This window comes from Perissodus microlepis, chromosome 15 (assembly GCF_051167445.1).
Source record: "Perissodus microlepis isolate ML-2025 ecotype Zambia chromosome 15, ASM5116744v1, whole genome shotgun sequence".
NCBI classification, from domain to species: domain Eukaryota; kingdom Metazoa; phylum Chordata; class Actinopteri; order Cichliformes; family Cichlidae; genus Perissodus; species Perissodus microlepis.
The window spans coordinates 23,317,128-23,339,662 of record NC_140475.1 but is presented as its reverse complement, the minus strand read 5'-3'; the positions used below and the strand labels follow the sequence as shown (position 1 = coordinate 23,339,662).

The window sequence follows — 22,535 nt, the reverse complement described above, 5'->3', positions numbered from 1 at the left end:
AGGAGTCCTATCTATCAGGATTGGTTAGCCTTTGGGACTTCGGAAGAAGCTGATAGATACCAACAGGCCAAGTAGAATGTAGTCCTCCATTTTTACTTAACCTCCTAGGACCTGGAGTCCACATATGTAGACATCACATTTTGGGTTATTTAGACCAAAATACTCAATTTTGCTCTACAAGGGCCTGATATCTACTTACGAGGACATTATACTGCTACTGTTCTATCAAAATTATAAACAAATATCCTCATATGTGGCTCTCATTTTTATTAAAAACAAAAATAAGATAAAAAAAAATCTGGTAATTCTTTGTTTTTACATTCATCGGGCCCCAATATGCCCAAATATCAAAGACAAATTAAAAATGCATGCCGTGGAAGAGTTCGGGTCTTAGGAGGTTAAGAAACAATTCACCAGCTGGGCCTACGTCCTCATTTTATGTTTGACAAAGGTTTTAGCAGGTAAAGGTGAATGGCTTGGGCAGGAATTGAGCTGCAGTTTGGGGAGGGCCTCCAAGGGGACTGGTGGCGGCTCCCAGCCTGGTAGATCTCCATGTACTAAATAGAAGTGAAGACGTTAAATAATTGAAAATGGGAGGGAGGGTGGGGCACGTAAACGAGAACGAACAGCTTGTAGACCTGGGGGAACCTATATAGATGAGAACCGGAAGGAGCGTGTATGGAGGCGTGGTTCCGCTCCTGAAATTCCGATACAATGGATGGATGGCAGCACTGGGACAGGTTAGGAAAAAGGTTTGGATGGACTGCTAAGTTTAACATGTCTTGAAATACAGGTGTCTTCATGTACACACAAAAATATGTCAAACTGTGAAACTGATTCACAAATTGCAGAGGAGGCAGAGGTCCAGAAATCTCACTTCTTTCTGACCTAAACAGTTTTCATTTTCAGTTCTTGCAGTTGATCACTTCAGTCAGCGCCCTCTGGAAACATCCAATGATTTTTTTAAACAGAGATATTTTAATGTGCTCTCTTGTCATTTTCTCATCCTAACTATGATTTAATTTGTGAAAACTTCCTAAATTTATGGCATATAGACACCCTTTTCTAATGTATCTGTACACTGATGATGCCATCATATTCTCATCCACAAACTTACTATGAGGGCCTCGCCTCCAGCGACTGGTCTGTAAGTGATCTTGTAATTCTGGACGGCGCCGGGGGCAGGCTCCCACTTCGCCGTCAGTGTGGTGGTGGTGGCGTTGAAAACCCTCAGGTTTTTGGGCGCCTCCAGAGGCCCTGGAAGCACACAGGTATGTAGAGTCAGATAAACAGCACCTGTATATGTGTGCGTGAAACGATCGGTGAAAATGATTATGATGATGTTGATGAGGAGGAGGATGAAGATGGCAGTTATGATGATGTTCTCACAATCCAGTGGGTCATGGAGCTGGAAGGGTTACTTTTAGGATGAGAGCAGCAGAGTGATGAGGTTTAAACCAGTTCAGAGTGGAGTTGCAGGTCAGGAATGTCTTATTAAATCACCGGTCTCATAAATCTGGAGCTAAGTTATATATTTTTACAAAAGGAAAAGTTCTAATGCATAAAAAGGATTCTAAAATTGGACACAATAACACAAAAACACAATTATTATGGAAACAACTTTTATAACCGATGATTCTAGGCAGGAACTATGATTAATTTGGCAGATATTATAGAAAATTCTGCAGCTTTTAACCAATGCTTTGGGGGAAGTAATCACACATTTTTAGATTGCAAGAAATAAAGCAATGGGTGCTTAAAAATAATTTGGGATGTTAACAATTAGCTGTTTTGCAACAACCTGTCTTTGGGGTTATGATAATGCATTTGTTGATCATAAAAGGTAAAGTTAGCAACAGCTGGACACCCTGAAACAAACCAGGGCCCTGAAATTTAGACATAATAATAAATATGACAAATTTGTGGATCATTCATATAAGTTTTTTCTTTTTGAGTAAAGAGCATCAAAGCACATTTTTGGTAATGAGAGTGGATAAAGTTTTTATTTAAAAATCAGATTTACTTCACTGACCACCATCTCCACTACAGAACCTCTGAACAACATTAAACTGATGACGAATATGTGATGACATAATAAAATGACGTTATAATGTGAGATGAACATGACGGCAGGAATGACAAACATGTTGGGAGGATGAAACAGGAACGAGGACACTCATTCACAGTGATGGAGGTCTGTGGAGGTTGACGTGTTACTGGTCAATTTTCACACTTCTTGCATTTGAAGCCCTGAATTTGCGTTCACACCACAATATAGTCCATGTCCGTGTTGCCCCAAACCTGGGGATTTTTTTTTTTAAAAAAAAAAGCAGATTTGTTGAAATCTAAGTATGTGTATGATGTCAAAAACATCAATGAAAGAAGTTCAGTCATTATAAAGACATGTTTTGGTCTGATATATCACTTAAATAGCTTCTAATTAGCTTGAAAATTGTGTTAAAAAACTGCAGTGGTTTAAAATATTTCAAGTTATATTGTAATTTTTAAGCAGTAATTTTTAAGTTTTTAAGCAGATACTGGCTGCATGATAGCTAGCAACATTAGTTAGCTAGCGATATTAGTTAGCTACCAAAATTAGTTAGTTAGCAAAACTAGTTAGATGTGTTATTTATTCTATTGAAATGTATTGCTTATCATATCTTATCTTTTGTAGCTATCATACCATGACATAAATAACTCTTAGATTTTGTTTTTTGCCTTGCACATATTTCTATTTTATATATGATGATTTAATACCACAGTGCTTTAGTTACTGCTGTGTAACAGAACAATGTGCTACCTACTGCTAGAAGTTAAACCAAAAACTTGCAGAGCCTCCTCACACTGACTCTGCTATGAATTAAATAAACAATAATGGACAAAAAACAAGACAAAAAAAACAAAGTGTAGACTTCAAGGATCTGTGAATGACTTCTCTGTGAGACTTTCTCTATAAAAATGTCACACTTGCAAGCATATTTTTTGATGATAGTATTCTTTAAAAGATTCTTTAAAAGGCCATCATATATATATTTCCATTCTTCACATCCAATACAAATTGGTCTATTACTTACTACAGCAATAGAAACACAGAGTGAAATACAAGACCACCAAAATCCATTACAGCCTTTTCTTTAAAATACTAGTGCATGTAACTGTGTATTTGATTAGTAAACAACAGATCTCTGCAAGTTGGCATGATTTTACCTGATATTCAAGTCTTGTGTGAGTTTTTCTGCTAGGGTAAAAAGTAAAACTACACTCTAAGTGCACAAATGCAAATGTTTAGCCAACAGAAATTACTTTTTTTTTGGTTGATATGGTTTTGAATCGGTCAGAGCTGAGCCTGCAGTACATTCGTGATAATTTATGTCAACCACGCAGCTGTGACCATCGTGTCTTTTTTGCTGAACTCTTTGCTCAGGTTTGAAGTTGGAGAGTTGTGGTGTGAACGCACAGTAAAGCACTAAAATGCATAGACATGCAGTGAAGGATGACTGAAAGAAAAAAAAGAAAGTGTGTTCCCATTAACATCGTCCTGTATGACCACGTTACCATTCCACACACAAATCATGAACAATACAATGAAATGGAAGCTGTCCTTCTCATACGACATACCCACTGGCGGCTTTAACACTAGAAAGAGACGTTGAGAGGACAACAGTGTTATTTTAAAGTCATACACATCTGTGAAAGTAAAACATTGGGATGATTTGTTGGATGCTGATAAGAAGCGGGGGTTTACTTACGTGTGCGTTCATTTCCCATCAGATCTTCGCTCTCTGACTCATCTGGGTAGATGGCCGTGACGGTGACAGAGTAGTCGGTTTCAGGGTCCAAATTCTCCAGAACGTGGGAGGTTTCGTCGCTATTCAGGATAACCTAGTGACGGGTAAAAACAGCACATACATATGTATCTGTGTGTGTTTATTGCTAACCAGAAGATGTTCTTGGCGCTATGATGTTAGCCTTTCAAAGCAAAAACCTACAAGACTGAGCGCACAGTGAAAACGACAGCTCTTTAGGTCAAAGGTTAAATCTGTCACATGGAGAAAAAGTCTGCCTTTGTCTGCCACAGCTTTCTGTTTTATGTTGCCATTTTACAAAGTTTCATAATTCATAGCTTAAAGTTGGAACCCGGCACTGACTTCATCTCATTCACGGATTTTTGTGCTGATGTGCATGTTGGGCCCAAAAACAACTTTGGAGGGCCGAAGCTTAAGCAGTGGAAAACAAAGGGAGCATTATTATTGCTGTGGTCGAACTGGATGTTTTCACTTAATCTTGGCAGTTTTGAGGAGTCTGTGAAACCATAATGAATTTTTTCCCTTCGGAATGACAGGGTAATTTTGAATTCACACAATGACATCTTCAGTTTCATAATCGTAATGTAACCAACGCTTGCTGGGCAGAGATCCACGCGTTGGTGGTTTTATTCTAGTTGAGAAAATCAGAGCAGCGAACTCAGCGACTGCAGGTGTGCTCGAATGCTGCTTCAAGCTCACGCTTCGGTTTTAATCAGAGAAAGAAAACTCTGCTAAGCTACAGGCAAAAACACTCACAAAGCTCGTTGATTGGTTGGACATGGATGAGACAACTGAAAGCAGATGTTTACCGCTGCTGCAGACAGACCACGCTGTCCAAGCAAAGCTCATTTGCATATTTTGAGACAAAGTACTAAAGCGGGTTTATTTACCCAGCTGCTGATAACAAATACAAATGTAACATGAAAAAAAAACTAATTCTGATATCATAGAAGTTAACATGCCAGGTGTCTTTGGCTTCAGCCAGCTGACGTAACGTTTCAAGATCCTTCACCTTCTCACAGCACACAGTTTGTTTGTTTTTGTCTATTTTCCATCTTCTTTTTCCTTTCACCCTAAATTAACTGTGGCAGCTGGCTGTTCCTCCCTGAGCCTCGCTTTGTTGGAAGTTTCATCCTGTTAAAAGGCAGTCCCCCACCATCACCAGTTACTGCTCACTGGGCATCTTCTGGCTGCTGCTATTCTCTCACTAACATTTTAGGGCCTTTATCTTGTAGAAGGTACAATGTAGAAAACCTTGAGGTGACTGTTGTTGTGAATTCACGTTATAGAAATTAAAAATGTATTTAAATGAGCTGAATTATCATGAGATATCTTAAAAAATGTGTTCACCTAATGCATAGGTTCACTGATCTCTCTTGAAAAAGAGATGAGACATTATTAAAAACGCACCCACAGCCACAGCCTGAATCGGTCTGTGAGGTAAAGTATCTGCAGAGACAAACACATGGCTGGAGCTACACCATGAAAATGTGCAAAACTTCAGCCAAGAAGATCTGAGATGATCTCAACCAGGTTAGTTATTATTATGTTACTCACTATGAAAAGTAATTATCCTAGTCTGCTATCTTAGTTAAGTCCACAGTTAAACTGTGCGTGTCGGGGTCATCATGGCCATCATAGTTTACATGCTGAGGTTTTGAAAGTGTAGCTTAAAGGTGTGCTACACATGAACAATGCCGACAAAAAGCTGCAAAAGCGCAGAATGACAACTGAATAGCATTCTGGACTCACGCCTATGAAAACAAAAGAAGTAATAAAGCACTTCAGTGTGTTGAAATGATGAAGCCTCAGCCAATGAACTAGACACTTAGATCTGAATAAACAGTGTTATTGGATGGTTTACATGTCATCTTTTAACAAGCACATGCACACATGCAGTTTGTTCTGGAAAAAGCTTGAAAATCTGATGTCGCTGCCAATAGAAACTCTGTATTCAGAGATGGAAAGAACTTCTTCTGCTGCAGTCTTTGTCCTGACTCATTTGAACACAGACATTTTATAGACATGGCCAGGCTGGTCGCATCATCGCCCACTTACCTGTTGGAAGTCTGTCTCCCCCCTTTTAACCCAGCCAACACGGTAAAGGGACACGTCGGGGCCTCCGTGTTCCCACGTGACTCTGAACGAGGAGTGGGTCACCTCAGAGAACCGCAGGTTCTTGGGCGCAGGAACAACATCTGTAAACGTGGACCGAAATGAGACAGAGGATGTCTTAGTGATGATGCAACAGCATGTGAAGAGTCCCTTTTTTATATTATCACATAAAGTTAAAGATATAAAAAACACTTAATATTACATTATAAATATAAACCTGCACATCATCTAAAGACTTTTTAGTGTAGACCAACCTTCATGTGATTGCCACTTTCCTAAATCAAACCCTGATTTTGTTTCACTTCATTTGTTCAACCAAAACTTAACCGAGTCTGGTTTTTTGTAGAGGTGGAGGATGCTCTGTTAGGATTGTTCCTGCTTTTGCTATAACCAGAATTCTGCACTCATTCTTTAATGAGTGCAGGATGACCAAAAAGTATAAAATGTAGATTCATACCTGTGATGGCGCTGCCGAGCATCGGGGTCGCGGGACCGTCGTCATAGATCGGGGTGACAGCTAGATCATATTCTGTCTGGGAAATGAGGCTGGACAGCACCAGGGTGGTAATGTCGCCATTAACTTCGATCTGTCAAAGGCAAAATTTAATTATTAGTGACCCTTTTTTTAAAAAAAATCACTCAGAGGTTGGACAGCTACATTTAGACCCACAGTCCTGAAATACCCACAGACTTTGCAGTAAATAAAACGTGGGGGCATTTGTAGCTCAAAAGATAGAGAGAGCTGTCTACAAACTGGAAAGTCAATGCTTTGATCACCAGTTCCTGCACCCTGCATGCCAAACTGTCCTGATGCCTGATGGGTTATAAAAAAAAAACCAAAGCCACTGAATAAAATACCACATGTGACCACAGTTTAATTTCTAATGCAAAACTAAAAAACTAATACAGTTCTCTTTGCCGATTAGCTGGAACATTCATTCCTGCCACAGACCGACGCCTTTAACAGAGCTGTAAGCAGTTTTAAACTATCAGTTTAAGAGAAGAGCTCTATGGAACAGGTGAAAGTTGAACATGGTTAATATATAACAATTTTAATTTCATTTTAATTTCTCTGTCTGTATGTGATGCAAGAAAATGACTGAATAACTAAGCAAAGTTAAAATTAGAAACAGACACTGCAGTTCCTCTGAAGGCCACTTGAGACTGGCTCCAAAACAGTGTCAGTCTCCATAGACTCTAGTGGTAAAATGTCCAATATTATATACACATCTACTGCCTGAGACAAAAACATTTTTGATCTCTCTAGGGAGGGAGATTTGTTATATTTCACATCTACTAAATGGTCCTCATGGCTTGGGTCACTGTTTGGTGAACTTTAAATGTCATAATCCTCCCCAGATAGATAAAAAAAATTACTAAATAAGACTTTTATTTGATTATATGTGGCCTTGAGTTAACAGCAGCGCCGTCGGATTTATTGTGTGATGTAGTTGAGAGGTTTTTGAAAGTAGGCTTTGAGTTTATGAGTCAGATTCAAATATTTACCAACTGAGATGAAAGCAAAGAACGTAAAAGACGTGCACTTGTAGGGTCAGAGAATGGTAGGTCATTAAATAAATCAGCGAAAAGCTTTGACATATTAAAGCGCAGAGACAGTCTCCACAGTCGGATTTTTCATTTCAGCAGAGAGTTAAGTTAACTCGGGCATACATCCAGATGTGTGGGCTTCCTCTATAGAGACAAGAAGCCTTCAGCACTAATCCTTAAGAGGAGTCGAGCTGTTTCACGTCATCTATCAGAATCTTCTGGAAATGTCAGGTATCCACGGACGGCACTGTCAGCTGCCGAGTCATCCCAGACTGTTTGTCCTCTGCTGACATCCAAGTGAGAAGTTATGAGGACAGAGTGGAGCTGGGATGATGGAGTCAGGCTGGGCTGGCTGCAGCAGCCAGCGTGCTTCTGCCAGCAGACTGCGTTTCTCATAAGCACCAGGCCAACAAAGAGGAGCTGCAAGGTCGGCTGTAACTCATCACTTTCCCAGAACGAAGATATCTCTGCTGAGTAAAACTTCACCCATACGAGGCTCTCTGTGAGGCTCTATTGTTCAACGCCAACCCTCAATGACCTTACAAACAATACAAGCACTTTCAAACAGACGCAACTTTTTATTCGATGAGGGAGTGACAGCTGATACGTGCCAATGGAAAAAGATCACAGCTGCACTTACTGAGCCTGATTTAGAAAAGTTGGACGTCACGCTTCTCCTCACACATAAAGTCCTGATCGATCAGACTCCGTCGTGTGTTAAAGACCTCTTAGTATTATTTTATCCCTGCAGACCACTTCACTTTCAGACTGCAGGCTTATTTGTAGTTGCAGAGTTTCTAAAAGCTGAACAGGAGGCAGAGGCCTCAGCTTTCAGGCCGCTCTGCTGTGGAACCATCTCCCCGCTTCATTTCGGGAGACAGACGGCCTCTATACTATTACAATTAGGCTTTAAACTTCTAGTTAGGGCTGGCTCAGGTGACCTTGAACCGTACCTTCTTCATGTTGCTATAGCAGGGGTGTCAAACTCAAATACACAGTGGGCCAAAATTCAAAACTGGAACAAAGTCACGGGCTAACATTAATATTTATTGAAATATATTTATTCCTCCAGATATAAGAATGAATCTTTTCTTATGGACTCAAACACGTTTTGCTGAAAAACTGAATATGGAACAAGCAAAGCTTAATACTAAACAATATATATATTAGCTGTATAATACCAGTAGGCCAGCTCTAATAGTAATTTGGTATGGCTTCACGGGCCAAATGTAATTAGGCTGCGGGCCAAATTTGGCCCACGGGCCAGAGTTTGACACCTATGTGCTATAGGCTCAGGCTGCCGGGGGACTTCCCATGATGCACTGAGCATTTCTCCTCCTCTCCTCTTTAAGTTTGTGTGCTGATGCTGATTCTACTGGGAATCTTCTTCCTGTTAAAAAGGGAGTTTTTCCTCCCCACTGTTTGCAAGTGCTTATTTTCTTAATGTTGTAAGGTCTTCACCTTATAATATAGAAGGCCTTTGAGAGCACTTTTATTGTGAAGTATGACTATATGAATAAAATGGAATCATACTGAATTAAAATAAAGACGTCCAATTTAATGCACTCTGGAAACAGACAGACATCAGTTATAGCCACTAGGTGCCCTCTCACAGTCCCTTTATCGTCCATTCTGATCAGTGACTTGGAGATTGTGTAGGAGAACTGTGCAGTGCAAAAAAGTGCATAAACTCTATTGTTGAAATCAACATTCTGGTTACATTTGGTTACATTTTATTTTAAATTAAATTAAATTTTCCTGAGTTTAACCAGGTAGTTTTCATGCCTTAACACAACTAAAACAGGGACATGGGGTTAAAGCCTACTTCCCCTCAACCTCCTTAAGCTGATTTTTGCTTCTTCTTTCAAACGAATTATCATTATTTCCTTCAATGAACAAACAATCAGCACTGAATAAGGTGACGACTTAGGAGGCCACATACTGGTGCTTTCTATGGGACTGACATGAATGGGAGGCATGCTGGTTCTCATTTTATCACTGATTAATCTACAAATTAATATTCAAATCAATAAACTGAATTAATAGTTTTGTCCAAAATCTAAGCCTGTTCAGTTTATAATAAATTGAAGCAGTGAAAAGCAGCAAATCCTGACATTACAGAGCTGAAACCTGAGAATATCTAATGTATGTGCCTAGAAATGACTGTGACTAATCAATTATTTTGCGCTTTCAAACCTAGAAAGTGTAATAAACCACGACCATCAAATATATTGATCATAACTCCGCCCATAATTAAACAACTGCTGCATTAGCACTCCCTCTGAGGTTTTTCATGTATTTGTCATGTAACCCTGCAGTGGAGCTAGCACACCATCATAAAGCCACAGCTGTACCTCTTTCACTTCTCCTTCCTCAGGTTTGTAGGTGATGATGTATTTGCGGACGGGTCCAGGAGCAGCATCCCAGTTGAGCCTCATGGTGCTGTGAGTAACGTCGCTGATTCTCAGTTGTCCGGCAGCCGGCCTGGGCACTGCGGAAAGACAGGGCAAAGGAAACGTTAACCACCCTGAGTGAAGCTCAACAACATCTCCTCACTCTCAGCATTGTTGTGAAGACATTCAAAGACACTGCCGGCTGACGCTGTGAGGCCAAAACTGAAGAGCTGAAAAACAGACAGCAGCTTATTTTTTCTTTTTTCTTTTTTTAAAGAAAGCGGTCCTGCTTTGGTTTGTAGTGCATCTGTTTTCTATCGATAAGTTCTCAATCCAAAATTTCGGAGACAAGATCCAGCTCTTATAAAACAACACCTGACATGAAATAAAACTCCGAAACCTCTTACCTTTCCTAAAAACCATTTCTGAGAAAAAAATGATCCGGGATGGAAGTTCTGATTTCAAGTAAACACTTTAGAAAAGTGGGGGGAGGGATTTTAAATATTTGAATTCTTTCTGAAGCAGAGCGGGTCTGCGGACAGCTTTAACATAGTTGAGCTCTTTGAGGTTTATAAGAACATGACCAGTGTACGATATGAGTTGGCTACTAAACCACTGTAGTTTACTAACCTTTCTTGTTTTATTTGTGTGGTGCTTTGCACTAACTAGTAGATATCTACTTCTATTTCTTTGTTGCTCCTGTAAAGTTTATAGATATAGTTTGCTAAGAAATCTAGAAAGCTAAATATGGACATTTGCGGCTCCAGAAAATCAAGATGATGATGGATATGAAGGTAAATTGGAGGATGATGAACTAATCAGCAGCACATTGGTTCAGCGGTTAGCACTGACTCACAGACAGACGGCTCACGGTCCGACTGAGGCTGACTGTTTTATGCTTTTGGATCACTGAAAAGAACTGAAGCAGCTTCTAAAGACCTGATTCTTCCTTCAGCTAAAATACTGCTGCTGGACAGTTTTTAATGAGTTTCTAATAGCATTTTTCCTTCCATCGTGACTACTTGACACCCAGGCTGATAGCTACACTCCATCTACCTTCACCTGTCCAGTGTTTGGCTTGCTGATGGAGTTTTAATCCACCGTCATTACAGGAGCTCTGCCCCTATTAAATATCCTCAGAGATCACATTTTAAACAGTTAAAAATCAGTTTAACGTTACGTACAGGTGACTCCCGTGCCCTCCAGAGGCTCGCTGGTGGCTTCTCCGTACACAGCGTAAATTCTGATGTTGTACGCTGTGTTTGGTATCAGCTGCTCCAACTGGGTACTGGTTACATCTCCAACACGTAGCTGCACAGGGACAGAGGTGAAGGAAAGTGACCGTCGGAACTAGCATACATTGAAACTGGAAGAACGGTTGAACTTGGTGTGCACAGACAAAAGAGTCGTCAAAATATTTTTTAGCATAAATAAAAACAATCAATAAGTAGCTAATAGTCCTAATGATAGTAACTTTAACAATGGCCCAGGTAACAAGTAGAATACATGGATATAACAGGGGTTTTGTCTCTTACACTTCGGGGTCACCATTGGGGTCTTTGAACGTAAGCCGATAACCTCACTGATTATTCATTAAACCTTTCAATATGTATCTTCTTCTTTTAAATCACACATTAAACACAAAAAAGCAAGAAAATTTTGAGAAATTTGATATAAAAGGGTCTTCACGAAATTGTATGTCAAATAACATGTGCTGCAAAGTAAGTTAATGCTCCCCTCTACTTCACAGTTTCGGCCTGATTTCCAGTAAAGACCACCTCACTCGTACATTTAATCATCCTTTAAATTTTCCTCAGCTGTATAATCGCAAATGTAGGTTAACACCAAAGAGGCATTCAGTCCCATGTGTTCTGTTTATATCATCTCGATGACTTCAGGCCATGAGCTAATCCTTGCCATTACCCAGCGTGTCTGAGGGCTCTGCTCTTCGTAGGCCTGGCCTGAGCCGGGCTGCAGAGGTCTACTTCCTCATTGTATCCACATCTGGAAGTAGTAAGGTGATGCAAGCAGAAGCCGGCTAATATCAAATAAATGTGGAAAACCTCAACACGCAAATAAAGAGATGTGTCAGATTTGTGCCAATCTACGTGCGAGCGTCCCTGTGTTGTGGTGAATTTGTGACATTGTGGGAACATTATTAAGTTTACTTTCTCACATTGTTGGGACTGGGATCATAAATACAGTTTGCAGACCCAAACCATTGTCAGGGATAAAGTACTGTAACCTCGGTGTTCGTGTACCTCACTCTCCAGCTGAGGCTCGGAGGCATTGATGGAATTGTACAGCAGCATGTAGCCGGTGGCGCCGACTACTCCGTCCCAGCTGACCCTCATGGAGACTGAGGTCTCATCATACACGTTCATGTTCTTCACTGTGTACAGCGGCACTGAGGGGACAGAAACAGTCCGTTTAACACACGGCACAGCCACGGTCTTCTTTGGCTTTGCTAAACAGTAACAGAGTGGACAAATCTCTGTGTTTGTTGGTTCAGGCACAGAAATGAATTCCGTTTTTCAGATTTTCTGGATTAACGCTCCTTGACCTTTTAGTTATAATATGCAGAGGTGGTTTTGGTACAATAACAGGATAATGACCCCAACAGACCCAAAATGTCCCAAAGTGATCTTAAAGCTTCGGGCTTTTGATGGCTTCTGTTTTTTCAAGATATTTTTCAGGACTTATTCGTTACTTTTTGTTGGATGTCACATAAAAAAAGCTAACCAACACGCTTCATGGAAACACAGAGATATAGAAGATAAAACCAGGTTAACACAGAAAGGTATTTGCTGAAGAAATCTGGCTTCTTGGACACACAGATGTCAAAATAGTTAAAAATTTTGAATGTGCTTTTATTTGATAAAAGATGAATAAATACGGAAGAGAAGTTTTTTAAAAAAAATAATAATAAAAAAAAACAGTGTGCTCCTAAATCCTGATCTTAAATAGTGCATAGTTAGAATTAATAAAGTCCAAGAAACTGCAGTTCGTCTAATGGCCACTTGAGGCTCTGAAAGCCATGTTAAAAAGTCCAACTTTACTGCAGAACTGAACATGTTTACAGCCTCGGCTTTAGTCTCTATGGATATTTTCCCTGCATAACAACTGTATGGCGGGTGAACTCATCCATCTGGAAACTTGATTAGGAGCACGGCCACTTTAAATTACAGGTATCCTGATACATTACAGGCAGCTCTAGCTAATTAATGTCTGCTAGGCTCGTAGACAGTATAAAGGTGGATTTTCCCATGGAAGATCTGCACTGGCTTCACATTTCAGACCGAGAAGCTATATTCATTATTCAGGTCTATGGTTTGGCCTCACCTCTGCTGAACTGGACTTCTGATGTGTTTGTGCCTTTTGGAGCATTATTCTTGGAATTATCTGATAATATGGCTCGATTTGTGGTACACACTGTTCAAGAAGTTTGGGCTTTAGTCTCGACGAGTGAATATTTTATCAGGCTACTTAACACTGACCAGCAGGGATCTGTGCACCCGCACAGTTTATGGACGCAGCTTTCTAACCAAACTAACTACCTTTAGCTGAAGACTTAGCACCCAAGCCTCTCATCAAAATAAGGTTACTTTTAGGACCAAGAAACAAAAATGCTAACAGGCTTCAAACCAATGGGAGAAGCTGGCTATATCCGTCTTTTATTTACAGTCTATGGTAATTGCATTAAAACCATTTTTTTTGTATTGGAAAGCGAGAAGAAAGGAGGATGAGTATTTCACACTTTTGCTTTGAAACTGGATGTAACCTTTTAAACACCCACAAATGTGTGAATTTTGGCTTTTTAAGAGTGTGGCTTTGCAAAAAGTCCCACCTCCTTACTGTTTTAGCACTATGTGAGATCATGATATATGTCACCCCCACCCAAACCCACAGACCCCAGACCTTTATAGACACTGTTTTAAGAAGGACATTATGACCTAATCGAGTGTTAGTTTAAAAATTACAGTAAACAAAGCCACAGTGATCTGACAGCTGCTGGCCGCCATAAAACCGACAGCAACACAAGAGCCAGTTATTGTTTTATGACAGTGAGAAGCCGCCTGTTGTAAAAATCAATCACACATTTTAGCACAAATAAAGGGAACTTTAAAGGACAAATGAGCAAATAAAATCACTTAGAGCTGTGCACTAAACACGTTGTTAAACTCTATCAGTTTATCTAAGATACATGCAACGACCGCAGACCTGATTAATTTTAACAGTTGCCCCATTTTTCCTACTTCAGACTAACATCCGCTCTCAGGATTGCATCATGGGACTGTGTTAAACATATTTCCACCTCAGATCAGATGCTAAATATATGTAGTATAAACACAGATGCTGGACCAGATATGAAGGCGGGCAGATGACTTCCATGGATGTGTGTAAAACAGGATAATGAGCGGAGAAATCAAGCTGTTTATCTCACAAACCATATGGAAGAAATAGAACGCTTTCCCACAAATGTGAAGCACCACAATGCGATGATACTATCAGCCTTCAAACCTCCTCTTTAATCATGTCTTTGAACTAAGAGGTTTTAAAAAAATCAACAAGAATAAAAACTCAGCTCTTCTCTCAATTGGCAAGAGCCGTTTTTGAATTTTGGAGAGTGGAGAAACAATCCTGCTTAAGCCTCTGAGGTTTAAGATAGGCTATGAAGCTCCCAGCACACAGTTTTAGTGCTGATGTTAATGCCAGAGGCAATGTCTCTCAGAAAGGTTTGTAAAGGCAGACAGTGCTTGATTTTATACACCTGTGGCAATGGGACTGAAAGCACCTGAATTCAAAGAATAAGCTTTGTTGCTCAGTACTTTTGCCCTTATAGTGTAGCATAGTTAGATTTAGGGCAGGGATCATCACCAATGATGACCATCATGAGATCATCATTAATGACTTAGAGCAGGGGAATCAAACATAAGGTCCAGGGGCCAGTTGAGACTTCTATCTGGCGTCTAATATTGGACTTTTGTGGATGCGAACAGGCTTTTCGCTGTCTCTGCCCCTCTTCAACTGTCCAACCACTCCAACACCCGTGAAACATAACAGCAGTGCACACTACGTCCGGCACAGAACAAGAAGGTACAGAGGTGAAGAGGAAATACTCACATGTGGTCTCAGTGCCCTTCAGAGGCTCGCTGTTCACCTCGCCAACCACAGAGTAAACATTGACAATGTACTCGGTCAGATGCGACAGTTTCTGCAGCACTAAGGTGTTCACGGATCCGTCGACCAGCACCTGAAATGATAAAGGACTGGTTATCATTCCGTAGCTGGTAAATTTCACCTCAGAAAGTCAAAAAAGAGTGCCTGGGATCACAAACCAAAGAAGCCTCTCTTCGTGATGTCATTAAAACTTTTATCTGTCTTTTCACTGTTGGATAATTGTAGTCTGTTGAGCCTGAATCTATTGTGCCGGTGGGAAAGTCCTCGTGCGGGATGTTCAACTTGGCTTTGAAATAGCTTCACATTCCTGCACTATTCTGCTGGAAAATCAAACCCAGCCGAGAAATAACAAACAAACACAAAGAGTCTGCAGCTTCTCAGGCTGGTGGACTCTTCAGTTTGGTAATCTGGAAAATATCTCCCTCTTATCAAGTTATTTGTGTCTGTGATTGATTAAGCTCAATCTGTTTCCAATGGATCTCGACCACAGTTTTATTTGACTCCACTGGTGTGACCTTACCTTAATCTTTATTGAATCAGACACTCAAGATTATCAAAATAGGATGGGAAACAAGCTGATATATTGTCTTTATTTATTTATTTTTTAGCACAAACTTTAGATTTAATTTACTGGAAGCGACCATAAAGATATATTTGTTTGCAATATGGAGCCAGGATTATACTTGCTTGCAGAGCAGTGAACCCTTGCTCTGGTAAAGCCACTGTGATCTGTAATGTGCCTATAATACCTATAAGATCTCTCAGTATGTTCATCTGCTTTGTAACTGATGAACATACTTCAATACATTAAAATAAAAAAAGGTTTATTTTGCAATAGTTTTTCTGGTCCAGCCCACCTGAGTTCACATTGGGATACATGTAGCACATTAAATAAAGGGAGTTTCAGCTGATATGAACACTCACGTCACATACCATGCTATTGTGGGTTAAAACTAGCTGATAATGACTAATATATATATATATATATATATATATATATATATATATATATATATATATATATATATATATATATATGTAATCATTTTAAATAAAACATTTAATTATGGTTTCAGTCTCAAATGAGATCATCAGATCAATCCAGCCTGGTCAGCAGCTGAAAACCTTTTTCTTGCTTCCAGCTGTTTATAGGAGTCTTTCCTTTGAGTTTTTAAAACATCTGTAGCTTTATAGCTTTAACCGTACAGCATCAGGAACCATACGAGCAACTCCAAACACAGGGGTAATCTTCTTAATCGTGTATTATTTTTCCTGACACAGAGATCAGATTGAACAGGACCCAAGAGTAAAAGTTTAGACATTTAATATTTGTGCTGGGTTTTCATGAATGTACGTGTTTGTTTTTCTTGTGTCCTGCGTCCTTCTGAGCTGTCACAGTATCAGTCATTCGCTTATCATAATCCAAGGACTTTATGTTCACAATATTGTTTATTGTGTACTTTTTTTCTTCTTTCTGGCAAATGATGACACTCTAAATTTGAGACTCTGCAACCAAACCTTTAAAAAAATAACAATTACATAGTTTTGTTATAATGATATCAATCCTAGCATCAGGTTTTCAGAGACAAATCCCACTGAGCTGCATCGATTTTTAGTGTCTTTGCCTAAAACAGCAGCTGCACGGGTTGATCGTACATTTTTAAGACTTAAAATTAAGCCAAGAACACACTTCACTCACCGCACAGCCCCTTCTTTGTCTATTAATTTAACACATTTCTAATTTTCCTTTTGAATATACACAGTGATATACGAGTTCCACCTCTTGGCAGCACGCTATGGCCTCTGTGCTGACCCTCCTTGTAACAGGCTGAAGTGGGTGTAAATCCCAGCAGATAAGGTCTGCACTAATACCCAACACTGTTCAAGCAGTCCAATGTAAACATGTTAATGAAGAGTGGCTGCAGGGGAGGCATCCTGGCTCAGTGTGAATCTATAACATTAAACCAAATAGATGGAGTGAAATCATCGCAGGCTCTGCCTGACCAGAGCCAGTAAAGGGTCCAGTAATGTGTTTTTAAAGACACAACTGACAACAGATCACGTCTAAACTCAGCGTAGGTTCAGTAAACCAGCCAGGATCCACATTTCAGATCCTGGGGCCACCTAAAGTGCAGTTTTGAATAAAAGCCAGACCTGGGTGTTTGGAAACTCACCCGAGAGTCTGTTTTTGTGTGAGAGAGGGCGGGAGGGAATTTAGCGTTAATTAGTCTGTTTTTGTGCAACTGTCATTATCTGAAATTTACAGGAAGCTGTGGTTTTGGTTTCCTATAAACAAACAAAAGAATTATCTAATTAGCTAATAGGAGCCAAAGGGAATTAATAAGAAAACAAGTTGCTGTTTGATATTCAGAGAATGATCCAACAGCTGGCAAACATAAAGTTTACCATCACAGGAAGCAGACTGAGCGGATTCTTCTAATGAAATCCTGTAAAATACTCCAATTATCTGAAGGTCTTTTGACCATTTAGAGATGGAACAATAGAATGGATACCAGACAACAATGACATACCCGACTTTATACCGAAACCAGGTGGAGGATGCGAAGAGGAAAAAATAGGGTACTGCCTCTCTCCTCATTTATCCTCATCATACCTTTAAACAGTGTGTTATGTTAGAGATTGCTTTAGATCATTTTCTTGGAGCGTATCTTTTGACTTTAATTTCCTGTTTCCTCATCTCTATCTCCTTACTTTAGTTTTTTTTTTATGTCAATTAAATTTTATTGTGACTGGTATCTGACGAGTTAAACCTTGTTGCCTGGTTTTAGGGAGGGCGAGCTTCATCTCACCTCCTCGGTGGGTCCCCCGGCCGCCATCACGTAAGTGACGCGGAATTGGTCCACGGGACCGTCGGGTGGAGTCCAGGTAGCGCGGAAAGAGCTCTGCGTCACCTCCGAGGTCACCAGGTTGGTGGGCGCCGCCACTGACTCATCATCTGAAAAGAAACAAACGGCAAAGATATTGGGATCCACAAATCTGCCCTCGCTCCTCTGACAGTAAAGCTCCTGGCCGGCTGCTTCGTTTAAAAACTGGTTTTCTCCGGCTCAGCTGTAAATTGTTTCCTCTTAAAATTGATTTACACAGATAAAGTACGTCCACTACGAAAGTTTCCATCAGATGCTTGGATGTGTCGCAACGTCCTTTGAAGGTCTGAAATAATTGAGACTGTCAGGCAGAGCTGAGTCAAATATATCTACAAATTTATCATTTTTTCTTTTATCTTTCAGCCAAGTCTGGATAATGTTGATCTGTGGATAATAAAACACTCAAAGTAATCTCTACTCTCTACTTGTCAGCAGCCATTAGTTTCATCTCTCAAGCTGTACCAATGAAGAGAATGTCTTTGATTTAGACTAAAAGTTTTTGTCAGCAGATTTCATAGGCTCAGGTTCCTGTAAAACCTGCTGAAAGCCTGCGGGAAAATAAAAAACAATGTCTGATTGTCCATGTTAAAAACTGTTTGTTTTTTTAAACTGTGATGTTTCCACCACCACAGTAATTTTAAAGAATAGTTTGTACAAAGACCTGTGAACTGCTATTTACTTGTGAAAATGTACAGAGCTTTAAATCTTTAGCTAAAGCGTACCATATTGCCATGTTCTGCGGCATTTTCATGAGCAGGAATAAGAAGTTTATGATGAAATTGTGATATTAAATAAATTTAAATCACACTGCTTTGGACTTTCTGCTTCATTTGTTTTAAATTCTGCCAATGCATACTGTATGTGTTTGCCTTGTCATACCAAGCCGCATTTCCACTAGTGTCCACTTGAGGCAGACTCAGACTGAGAGTCAGTCCCTATAGACTGCCATGATAAAATGTCCAACTTACAGGTGGTGAACAGAATAGAAAAGCCTTATATTGTCATTGTACGTGTACAACGAAACTTCGGGATAAGTCGATAACAAATGTTTGGATAAGTCACCCCTTTGGATTTTGTTAAGGCTTAAAGTTAAGGATGTGGCCATTATGGCTAACAGGATGGTGCAGACATAAGCAGTCGTAGCTGCTAGCCCTGCTCGGCTTCACCTACGCTAATTCAAATCACTGAAGTGGACCTCTAGAACAGCTTTGTGCTGTTGGCACTTCTTGGAGCATTTTAATGGAATTATCTGCTGTGTGGTTAAGTACACTAACAGACTATCCCAGAAGTCTGTACTTCAGTTTTGGTGAGTTTGTTGCTCATAGCAATACTTAGTTTATGTTTAGGTCCATGGATGCACCTCAATAACATTAAATAATTAAGATGACCTGATTACTCACATATTTTATCTTTTAGTTAGCGCTCATTAGCAGGTATCTGTGCCAGTGTTCTGAGCATGTGGCATCTTCCTTACCTGGGCCCTTAACGCTGTTGCACAGGTTTTCAGAGAGTTCGTCAACAATGTCCAGCAGGAACTTGAAGTCGTTGACGTTGTACATGTGAATGTCATCTGGGTCAGAGGCGATGGACCTCAGCTCATTCTCATCAGCGTTTTTTACACCTGTGAGAAAAATAAACCATGAGTTTGATGAAGGCTGCTGGTTGATCATTTTCAGCCCATTCTAGTAAAGTCAGGTACTTTTTTTTGCTTCGCTGCATGCAGGTAGCAATCATCTAAAAGTTCAAACGTGTTTTAATTTCCTTTTCTTTAAACCAGTGAAGCTCACTCACCAATAGCATAGAGCTCGATGCCACTGTCTCTCAGGTTCTGTGAAGTTAAGATGACTTCATCCTGGGATTTTCCGTCAGTGATCAGGACGCCTATTTTGCGGGAGTCTGGACGCAACCCCATGTTGGGTTTGAAGTTGTTCTGAAGGATGAAGTTCAGAGCCATTCCTGCACGACAGTGAGGAAGAAGTTTCAGTTATGTGTGCAGATCACAAAGCACTGCATGCTGCTTCTCTGTTGTTTAACCCCTGTGAAACTAACCTGACCCATCAGAAAGCTTACAGCTGGATCATGTGATACTGAATATGTCCATTATCAGGGACAGGAATCGAGAACTGGTTCTATCTATCGACCCACTTATCCGTTCCTCTTGCACACACGCCACAGTTAGCTGATTTCAGTTCACGTGCCAAAGGTGGAAAACAGTGCCACAGTCTAAGAGTGTTGATATGGACATTACTTTTATTTTCATTGGACAAAAGGACAAGAGTGTGATGGTAAAATGGAGACTGCATCTAGGACAAACAGCTACTAAATTATGCTGCTAACACAACTTCGACTCTTTGCAAGCATCTGCACAGACAGCATGCTAACACTAAGCTAGCCAAGAACTCAGAGTGGAAGATGAGTGAATTCTGACCCCAACTCAGCAGGCAGATGCTGAACTTCAACAGGTAACAAACTGATGAGCAGGCTTTCTACCTATTCACTGTGATTGCTTTAAAGTTAAACCCCTTATTAATCTATGTGTCTGTCGATGAGTGGTAGGTTTGGATTCCCATGGAAGACCATCATCTTATAGTAGATCAGCTTTTCCTTCCAGCTGTTCAATGCTAAGCTCAGCTTCTGCTCCCAGTGTTTTGTCACTATTAACTTGTACTACTTCTGCTTATATCTTCTCGGAGCACCTTCTCCTTCAACTGATACAACTGAGTAATAAAATAAAAGTCTTGTTGAATTATTACCGTCTATGCTTAGTGTGTCTCGCCTCGCTCTCACGCTCCATGCTGCATCTCATTAACTTTGTGTCTACTCTCTCCGGTAGTTTGTCCATCGTCTTCCTCACACCTGCCAAGGCTTTGGCCCCAGTATGTAAAGTGCTTTGAAATTATACTTTATACTTTGTATACGTTGTGATTTGCCACAGTATATAAAAATGAATCAAATTTGTCTCCCACACTGGCACCCAGGTCAGTGAGAGCTGGGCCAAAGTACTAAAAAAAAATCACCTGTCATGGTGTTTCCTCCTTTATATGGCAGGTTGGCAACAGCATTCATCAGGGATTCTTTGGTGGGGTGGGCGTTCAGGTGCCATTCAGTCTTTGGGTCACCGCTGTACTGAGCCAGACCTGCAGAAAATACAACACTAAGGATACAGCAACTCTGATTTGGTGTAAAACAGCTTATTTCAGATATAGGATGGGGTTAGATTGAACTGTTACTCACACAAAGCTACTCTTGTAAATTCCCAAAATTAAAATATGGATCTAGAAATGAGCACAATATCTTCCATTGAGGCTTAAAGATACCATTAAGGGAGGTTAAGGTTAAGCGAATACCAAGAGACAGCTGTCTGAAGGAAAACATCCCTCCATGTGACTCATGTCGTTATAGTAACAATAGTGAAAGCTTTACCAATCTGGACTCTTTCTGGGCCGATGTCAAACACGCTGACCATGCGACCAATGAAGCTGCGGATGGTTTTGAAGTTAATGCGTCCAATGCTCCAGGAGCCGTCGACCAGCAGCACGATGTCCGCCTTCGCTGTGGTCTTACACTGAGCGTCTGTAGAGACGGTGGTGTTGGGAGGAGAGGAGGTTAGTCAGACACCTGGTACACAACAGATACCCACCACAAGTGTCTGTTTAGTCTTACTGTGCGAGGGAAAAGTGTGAAAGAGTGAGAGGAAATACATCAGGAGGAGAGAGGAGTAAGCAGTACATCACGAAAACTCTCACAATCACAAGATGCTTAGACAACAGATTTACATTATGTAACACAAATAATTCACACGTTGTGTAACAGCTGTCAGTGCAGAATTAAGAGCTCTCTTCATGGTCTTTTTTTCTCTCTGTGTCTTTCTTCCAGCACAGCAAGACACTCGGGGTGTTTTGTGCTGCTGTAGTCTCAGCAGCGATTAGCCTCTCCCATACTGTGATCTACGAGGCCTCCTGCTCCCTGAAGTTACTGCGCATTCCTGCTCCAGGCACCTGTAGGGGGTGAAAAATGGCCGCTCGTCCATGTTTTTAGGACGACACGCCCAGCAGTTAAAAACAGGGTGCCTGTGTGTGTGATTAAAAAGATGAGAGGAGACGAGCAACTTCATTTTTTAGCTCTTTTAGCAGGCAGCAGAAACAGATGCTTGACGCTCGAGTTGGATGCTTGGCCGCGGTCTGTCTGAGTTATACCACCGCCAGTAAACAACGTGCTCATGTCCCGGTGCCGTTTATTAATAAAAACAGATGTCATAAACAGAGGCAGCTTTCATAGGTTTCTAATAAGCTGCAGACGACTGTTGGAATCAGTGTCTCTGAGGAGGAGCAAATGAAAATTCAGCCCAGTGTGGCTGTGTCCTGCCGAAACCTGTAGCAGCTCCAAATTGTTGTTGCTTTTGTGTCTAAGCTTCAGTTGAAGGAACTGTGTGGTGTCACTATAAACAAGATGCTTGAAAGTTTCAGAAAATACAAATAACTATTTCTGGAGTTGAGATTATTTGCATAAAAGATGCTATTTGTTTACAAGTAAGCAACAGTAACATGAGTCTGAACCTGTATATCTCCACTAAGGCTGCGCAGCATGCATGAGATGAGATCCTTCCA

General features: G+C 40.5%; 1 protein-coding gene across 4 annotated transcripts in view; it reads right to left on the bottom strand.

Annotated features, from left to right (window-relative positions):
- Window positions 1–22,535, bottom strand: part of col12a1b (collagen, type XII, alpha 1b) — a 153,466-nt gene that overhangs the window by 86,153 nt on the left and 44,778 nt on the right. For 3 of the 4 annotated variants that reach the window (XM_084953563.1, XM_084953564.1, XM_084953567.1), the window contains exons 17-30: window positions 21,352–21,501; window positions 20,946–21,065; window positions 19,720–19,884; window positions 19,403–19,549; window positions 17,854–17,999; window positions 14,987–15,116; window positions 12,124–12,269; window positions 11,047–11,173; window positions 9,824–9,960; window positions 6,379–6,508; window positions 5,865–6,004; window positions 3,750–3,882; window positions 3,619–3,636; window positions 1,118–1,257 (exon numbers count right to left, since the gene is read on the bottom strand). In XM_084953563.1, coding sequence (XP_084809689.1) covers window positions 1,118–1,257; window positions 3,619–3,636; window positions 3,750–3,882; window positions 5,865–6,004; window positions 6,379–6,508; window positions 9,824–9,960; window positions 11,047–11,173; window positions 12,124–12,269; window positions 14,987–15,116; window positions 17,854–17,999; window positions 19,403–19,549; window positions 19,720–19,884; window positions 20,946–21,065; window positions 21,352–21,501 — 1,829 coding nt within the window. The remainder of the gene's footprint in view (window positions 1–1,117; window positions 1,258–3,618; window positions 3,637–3,749; window positions 3,883–5,864; window positions 6,005–6,378; window positions 6,509–9,823; window positions 9,961–11,046; window positions 11,174–12,123; window positions 12,270–14,986; window positions 15,117–17,853; window positions 18,000–19,402; window positions 19,550–19,719; window positions 19,885–20,945; window positions 21,066–21,351; window positions 21,502–22,535) is intronic. The other variant, XM_084953565.1, reaches the window with a different exon arrangement.